This window comes from Octodon degus, unplaced genomic scaffold, assembly GCF_000260255.1.
Source record: "Octodon degus isolate 3935 unplaced genomic scaffold, OctDeg1.0 scaffold00021, whole genome shotgun sequence".
NCBI classification, from domain to species: Eukaryota; Metazoa; Chordata; class Mammalia; order Rodentia; family Octodontidae; genus Octodon; species Octodon degus.
This window is the reverse complement of record NW_004524597.1, coordinates 20,108,649-20,116,960: the sequence shown is the minus strand read 5'-3', so window position 1 is coordinate 20,116,960 and position 8,312 is coordinate 20,108,649. Positions and strand designations below refer to the sequence as shown.

The 8,312-nt window shown below is 38.5% G+C and overlaps 1 protein-coding gene across 1 annotated transcript in view; it reads right to left on the bottom strand.

Moving 5' to 3' along the window:
• Kif21a (kinesin family member 21A) overlaps positions 1–4,145 on the bottom strand; it is a 68,979-nt gene extending 64,834 nt beyond the window's left edge. Inside the window, exons 1-6 of the mRNA XM_023711424.1 lie at positions 4,102–4,145; positions 3,463–3,685; positions 3,148–3,330; positions 1,431–1,580; positions 636–770; positions 8–131 (exon numbers count right to left, since the gene is read on the bottom strand). Coding sequence (XP_023567192.1) covers positions 8–131; positions 636–770; positions 1,431–1,580; positions 3,148–3,330; positions 3,463–3,685; positions 4,102–4,145 — 859 coding nt within the window. The remainder of the gene's footprint in view (positions 1–7; positions 132–635; positions 771–1,430; positions 1,581–3,147; positions 3,331–3,462; positions 3,686–4,101) is intronic.
• Positions 4,146–8,312: the final 4,167 nt, after the last annotated feature.

The following is an 8,312-nucleotide window of genomic DNA, read 5'->3' as shown; positions in this document are numbered from 1 at the left end:
TCCCCTGTAGCTCCAGTTCGTTTCAGTCTTTCCGATCCTGCCAGATCAACAAAATGGAACTTTGCCGTCAGGGTTTCAAATTCATTCATTTGTGATGATTCAGAAATAATCTTATTATCTGTTGAATTATCCTACGGTAAGAAAAAGGAGAAAAATACTTTATTAATGTGATACTCAAAATTCCCTAACCCATCCTTGCTCTCAACCCATGTGCATACATAGGCACAGACAAAGAAACAGCCAGTAGCCAAATAAACAGAAATGCAAAACTGTCAGCTGGAAACTGGAAACAATGTCAGAGAGAAGGTGGAAGGCAGGCACCCAACCACCAGAGGCTTGTCTTATGTTGAAAAAAGAAACCACGTGTAGCACGGGGTCCACCAAAGCGAAGGATCTTAGGCGCCCACGCCCAGCACCACATGGCCACAGCATGCAGTCTGGATGGGCAGACACAAATATTCATTTAACTTCAAACTGCAACCTAGTTGACTAGCTTCCACACACAAGATCAGAAGAAGCAAGTAGGAAAAGTAATGAGTAAACAAATAGCATTAGGGTCAACTATGCTCCTGGGATGCACGTAGCTCGAGGGACACAAAGAATGGAAGTTTATGAAATGAGAACTGGTAACTCACGGCCTCCACCTGGGGACACACTCGGGTCTGACACACGTGAATGGTGAAAATGGCATGCGAGCGGGAGCTCTGCACGTTCATCTGGGTGCTGGCGGTGGTCCGGGACAAGGCGCCCAGCTTCAAGCACTGCATCATCTGGCGACGGGGAGAGGAAGGGCTTCACTGAGCGATGCATAAGCAGGACACGGCCAGCCGCCCCCCACCAAGCCTCCATCTGAGCTACTGCTGAGCCCTCCAGAGTACGGTACGCAACAGATGCGGATTTTCATTTTAGTATTTTAATTGTGGGCCCTTTTTTAGCTGGACTTCAGAGTAGAATACTGTATAATTTTTTAAATAGAAGAAACACTGAGATCCCATTGTTTGCTATTTTCTGACACTTGTAGCCTTCACTCCCAAAGTTACAAAAAATGCTTTGGGACCAACTGAGCAGTAACTTGAGCTGCTCAGGCTCCTCTCTATCTTCTGGTGAAATAGTTTTTGAATTTTGCTCAATACTTGCCCTTCAAGAACCATAATACCATTCTAGATATATTATAGCAAAAAGTAGACATCATTCTTTACCATCAACTGCTTACCCTTCTTTATCTGCAAAGGAAAACTACCTACACTGCCACAGAGTCTTCGCGTGCCTACCCTTCTCACAACTCTGGCATTCATACTATGCTATCTTTAAAAATATGAGGAAAAGGAAAGATTTTAATTTTGTTAAACTTCAGAATAATCTTATCTTGATCTGAAGGCTGACGAAATAAAACTAACTGCGCTATATTTCAACTGCAACATAAATGTCACCTCTGATTCTGTATTCACAGCACGTGTCGTGACTCCCACAGTATAAATTCCTCCAGTTGAGTCTTCATGAATTCTTATATTTGATTTTTTATTTTTTGCATCAATATCACGAGTAGTATCAAATAAATCAAGGACCTCTTCATTATAAAGCTATCAAAATGAAATGTCAGAAGTTTAATTTGGGTATAAATAGCCATACAAGCCATAACACATTGCCTAATGTCATCTTTCTTATATATTTTAAAAGATCTCCAAAATGATGTACATTTCTTCAAGATAACATAAATATGAATGAGGCGATTGTTATAAATGTAAGTAAATGCCACATTTATTTGAGAATAGGAAAAGTAAATGACTTTGTCATGAGTAAGGGATTGAGGACTGGCTAAAACAATCTACTAATCTTTTGCAAGAGATTTTAAAAATGCAAATACAAGCAAACTTAAATAAATATGTATTCACTAAGGGGGTTGTACATTGGCATGGAAATTTAAAGCAGGTTCTTGTTGGTGCACAGCACAAATTAGTTATATATGGGGATGGTAGTTTTTCATCTTCAGTTGTCTCTGATGCAGCTTATACGAAATAATTGTTGTTCTGTTAACTGAATACCACTCTGTAATTGCAAAATAAAATGTGCAACTGTTTTATTGACAAAAAATAAATAAATAAATAAATAAGTATTAACTACAGACAAAGCCGACGTGTAAAATTTTTAACTAGAGAAATCCTTAGGTTAAAGAGTTGAGACTTTTTGCTACTTAAGCTGAACTGTATTTCTTTTGCCACACAACTCTTTCATGTGTCTAAAAATGAATGCTTAGCCTTTCTGTAAGGTCAGCAACAATGTCAGTGTTTCTATCCGAACAGAGGCTGACAAGCTACAGCTCCCTCCTCAGAAGAGAGTACAGACAGCTATCTTTCTATCGTTACGTGGACAGTCCCAGCACCCAGCAATGCTGTGGCGTTGCAGGGAAGACAGAAGAACACTTCTTTCACCACCGCTCTCTTTCCTTTTCAAAGTACAAACACACAATTTTACTTTCCTTGGCTTTTACTAAATGGAGGTGTCTTTCTAATTAGCAGTAAGGTGTATGATATTAATCTGAATTGTGTTTTATTTTGTGCTAAGTAATACTGAATAAAATACCTCAGTAACTCAAATGATTAACTCCTGGTGTGCATGAGCTAGACAAGAACACTCTCGGGGCCCAGCGCTCAGCACTGCAATGACGCAGCCCACCTAAGCGCCTGTCTCAAGTCCCGCACACCCCCTGCAATGGGACCTTGCCACCAGATCACATGGTCCCAGGTCAGTCCGCAGCAGCTGAAGCCCTGCGACCCCGGATGCAGCACCTCCCAGCCCTGCACAACTTCACGTCCCCGCAGCCGGCCTAGTGTGAGGGCTCAAGCCTAGCATTTCTCACTCTGCCCTTCCTTCTACCTAAGTCGCTGTGTCCCAGCACTTGATGAGGCTGTCTGCATTACTATAGTAATTTATCCCTTAATAAAGAAAGGCTCTGAAATGAATAATATTCATTGCATTCTAGTCTATGGACACTGGTCAATTGTTTATTATCTTAAATGCCAACAGCACTGAATATAAGTAAAGAACATATGGAAGGCATTATACTAGCAGCCAGCAATATAAAATCATGAAGGTTGATGGCTTGAACAATAAAACTGAAGAAAATTAATGATATAATTAGATTATTACCTCCAAAAATTGGGCATTCACTTTAAAATCTGGAGGAGGAAGTCCATTTCCAATTGCTGCATCCTTTTTTTCTTCAATAGTCTTGAAAAGGTGTTTAACAGCTCGAGAAATAATTCCCTGTTCTTCCTCAGTGATGTTAACGTCAAATCCTGTTCCCATTGTGTATGTTTTGCCAGCTCCAGTCTGAAAAAAAAAAAAAACATGGAACAATGAATGTTCAACCTTAATATAACTGCAAAAAACAAAATATTATGGTATAGTTGCATTGACAGCTGTGAAAAGTTATAGCCCCTATAAAAATAATATGGTACTTACTTGTCCATAAGCAAAAACTGTAGCATTGTAACCTTCAAAACAACCTTCAATTAGCTTTTCAATGCATTGAGTGTAGATCTGCTCTTGTTGTGAGTCTATGTCAAATACATAATCAAAAGTAAAAGCCTTGTCTTTCCCTAGGAAGACCTGGGGCTCCCCGGGAGTGACCGATGTACAAATATGGCATCCTTCAATCTTCTCTTTGGCAAGCTGTGGTCTTATTCTGCAAGACAGAATTAGCGGGGGAAAGGTAAAATAAAAGAAAATATCCTCGAGAAATAGGACTTACTAATTGTTGGCCAATTTTGTTTTAAAGACTAGCGTAATCACCTACTGCTTCTTCAGTTGCAAAGATTAAATAAATCAAATTTTGCTGAACTCATTTCAGTATGTGAGATGATTTACTTATCAAATCCTAATGAGTTCCTTAATAATTCTCCCAAGTCATGAGCAAATGGATAAAGTTCATGTTAAAATTAAATATTTATCTAGTAAAATACTTTTCTTCAATTCTATAGAGGCATACAATTCTGTCATCTGTTGCTGTTTTTAAGGCTTCTCTTTATTTCCAGTTATCACCATATGCAAAGATAAACAAACATTAAGGACATAACATTTACTATGATGCCCTTGGCTCACCTTTCTGAAAACCTCTGCACCAGTTTCCAAACTCTTTTGACCATTACCGCTAGCTTAACACGTCTACACATCCTACCGCAATAGATATGTGTATCTTCCATTTATAAACGATAGCATTTATAACATGTAGTACTGCATTGATTGGTCAAATACTGAGATATATGCAAAAACAGAATTTTGTAAAGAAAAAAATTTAAGATAAACACAAATAAAACTTCTAATATTTTCTCTCAAAACCCATGGGGGTTTGTTTGTTGTTTTGTTTTGTTTTTTTGGTACCGGAGATCAAACTCAGGACCTTGAGCTTACCAGGTGGGAGCTCATGGCACCAAGCTACCTCCCCGGCCCTAACCTATGAAATGCCACGTTGCCCTCCCCCAACTTGGAGGATTCACAGTACTACATCCAAGCTCCCACTCGTGCCCGTGTACTTCTCACCCAGTATCTTTCTGTTCTATTGTCTCATCCTAATTTTACAACTATTTTCAAACAAGGAAAATAAAAACATGGTAACAGAACAAACCACAATCTCACCCCATTCTCTTTACCTATCCTGAGTGACTTACTAGGTTTTTAAAGAAATTTCTACTTGAGATAGAGAAAAAAAAGATTTTTAGAAATATAACCAGAGATGGGAAATATAAAATAATAAAGACAAAAAGGAATGAATTTTAAAGAAATCTGGTCCCACACACTTCGGTATTTTTTAGAAAAACTCAGGTTTACATAGGTAGAATGAGTTCATATATTTATTAGAGATAACAAGTCTAAGAGTAGATCTCCTTTAACTTTTCAATTTATCAGGATGAAAGGTCAGGAAGGATGATAGTGAAAAGGAAGTGTATTGCTGCAGCACTGTCTATCTAGAACAGAATTCTGTACTTCTGAAAAAATTAAGTAAAGAATACATTTATGCAATCACTTCCTTTCCTCTATGACACCATTTTTCTTTGATCAAGCCTTTAGCTGTGTTCATTTGCTTCAGTGGACTCACTAGTCAACATGCTGCTGGCAAGGCACTGTGGGAAGTGGACAGAGAGGCCACCAGAAGACCTCTGTTCCACTGCTTCCGTGGAACAGAGGCCATGTGGTCTTCTCCCAGCAAACCAATGTCCTCAGCTATGGAGTAAAACTATAATTTTCTAAGTTCTTTTAGATATACTGCTACTTAACTGTAGGGTACTATTTTATTAAAGAGGAAAATAATATTTATGTACCATTATAAAATGACAGTGTGACAACAAAGCATTTATAATAAGCTACGTCCATAGACTATAAAAACAACCCAAGGGCTGGTGAGATGGCTCGGTGGTCTAAAGCACCTACTTAGAACAAGCTAAGCTAAGCAAAACACAGGGACCGTGGTTCAATTCCCCAGCACCACACGCCAGCCAGCCCTGCCCCCTGGTGGGCTGAGCTGGCCACACACACAAAATGAATGAATGAATAAATAAATAAATAATTCTTTAAAAAAAAAAAAAAAAAAAAAAAAACAACCCAAGGTAGCACTGGCTTCAGCTCTCTGGTTTCACATGCTGTTAATAAGTGTTATTAGTATTAGTATTCTCTTCAAAATTAGTATTCTCTTCTTTGCAAATGCCTCTTTTGCCTTCATCCAGTTATGGCGAAGAAACTATTGCAAAAACACAATTCTCTTCAGGAAAATTAGTATCTTGACAGTTGTCAAGCAAAAAATAAAATAAGGAGCAACTGCTAGTGAACATCAGCTCCTCCTTCTTCTCTACTCCACTGGTCTGTCTCCAAGAGCTATTTCTCACTTCTGAAATAGCTCCCCACCCCATCCGGCTCTCCCATCTCCTCATCCACATCATCCTATGCAAGACCATCACTATTTCCTAATTAGACTATTGCGAAAGTCCCCTCACCACTATGCTCCCCTTGTATCTTGCCCTGCCAATCTTCTGTTCCCTGTGCTATGATATCAGTGCTATTGGTAAAATATGAAGTTGATGAGATCACTTGCTTAAAACCCTTCACAGTAACTTTCTGCTTGAGTTTTGCCTGAGTTCCCACCCTTGATGGTAGGGATGGTTCATTTTAACCCATCTCACTCACACGTTATGCTTTCTCCATTCCTGTGCCTTCCGTTCACTGCTCCCTCTCTTGGACGCTGCCCTCCACCACGGCAGCTCTTTTTACCTGCTCAGCGTCATGTTTTCTGTCTTCTTTGGTGTCAGTTCACTTGGAAACTCTCATGGTCTTTGCATCCCTACTGGAAAGTATGCCTAAGTCCAGCACGTTTTCCCTTCAAAGCTACCTCACTCCTGCTGCAAATTATAGGCTAATGTCTGTAACTATTAAGATGCTTTTACTTTCAATATAACAAACAAATATTAGCATCATATGTATTGCAAATCTCACAATGGTACTCTGAATGCCTTTAACCTCCTAACCTCTACTCATCAGATTACTGTCTCGCTAATGGCAAGAAGGCAGAGTTGACATACATGACGCTCAATTCCATTTATTTCCTCGGGTGGAGGAGGAAGAGTGGTTTTAAGTGACAATAAAACGTGCAGAACCCTTTTCTACTAGATCTGGGCCACGGCAATTTCCTAGCAGGCCTGAGTTAGCATGAAGAAGAGATGGTTAAGGCCGGGGAGATGGCTCAGTGGAATTAGTGCCTCCCTGGCAAGCGCAAGGACCTGAGTTCAATCTCTGGTTCTGAAAAAAAAGAAAAAAGAGAGATGGTTCTCACACACTCAGATGTTTGGAAGATAAAGTTAAGGAATGTTTTCTGATTCTCCTTTAAAAATTAGTATTTTAAATTCTCCATGTCCCTAAATTTATGCTGAAATCAAGCATTCTCAGGGAAGTCCCAATCCAAATCAAGCCACCTGCTTAACATGTGAAATTTGAAACGTACTCAGCTACAAAGCTCAATTTCAAAACTATTATTTGAGACTATTTACAAACAAAATACACCAATTTTTCCTGGAAATAAGGAAATAAAAAATATATATAACTCAGAATTTTAAAAAAAGTTTATTTCTTAGCATTTTTATATAAAGACTAACCATTTATCTAATCCCAACATCAAGAGATCACTGTCAAGATTTTGGTTAACATTAACAATAAGAAACAATAAAGCCTTAAAGACTTTTAAAATTTAAACTGCTTCTCAAAGAAAAACAATTTACATAAAGTTTATGCCTCTTATATTTAGGGTAATATATTTTAATATCAATCAGCAGTATAAAAGGCTATTGACAACATATAACTACCAACATAGAACCTATCACTTATCAATACCTATCTATAATTACCTATAATTATCAAGTAATTATATACACTTACACTGCCCATAGATAACTGTAATTATAAGGTTATAAAATTTGCTTTGTTGCATTTAGTTTCTATAAGCTGAAGGCTGGAAACAGAACATGACACACGCATTAGGCAACCTAAGAGTGAAGAGATACAAATGTGCGTGGTCCGCGTTCTTCTGGCTCAGCATCCTCCCCTCAGTGCACGTAGCTGCTTTCCTTCACTCACACCCTACTGAAAATGTTGACAGAAAGCACCAAGCTTTCATTCTTCTTTTAGTCTTTCCCTTATCTGGGATCTCTTCAGAATTTGATCCTATATACAATTCACCTTTCTCAAATCTCTATGGAGTTGGCTTTGGGGACATCTTTTTCAGTGATTCAGACTTCTGAACGGGCATTTTCCCTTATCTCCCAGGTACCCCCCAACACTAAAGTGTCCATCTCCCCCACCCCCAACTGTCTATATTCTTAGCTTTGTATAAGAATTTTCCTAATCTGGAGACTTTCTGTCTTTGTATCCTCAGATCAAGCAATCCTCAGCTACATTTGACTTCTCACCATTTCTCGATCAACTTCAGTATTTCATTACCAAATAATGTACAGGTTTCTCCCTAAATGGAGGATATCCATTCTCCACTTCTCTACCTACAAATCTGTTTGCAATTCTTTAAGATCCAGCTCAACAGCACCTTCATAAATCTTTCCCTCTTCCACCAAGAAGAATTATTTGTGCCTTTCAAATTAATCACCTATCAAATTGAATTACTGCTTCCCCTCTAGTAAATGGCTTTGGATGAGGAGAATGTACTTATCAATTCATAAAGTAACTCAAGCAATGTTCACTGATTATAAACTACACTAGGTAAGACAAGAATACTTAAAATACTAACATCACTGTTCTAATACAAGAAACTTGCTCTT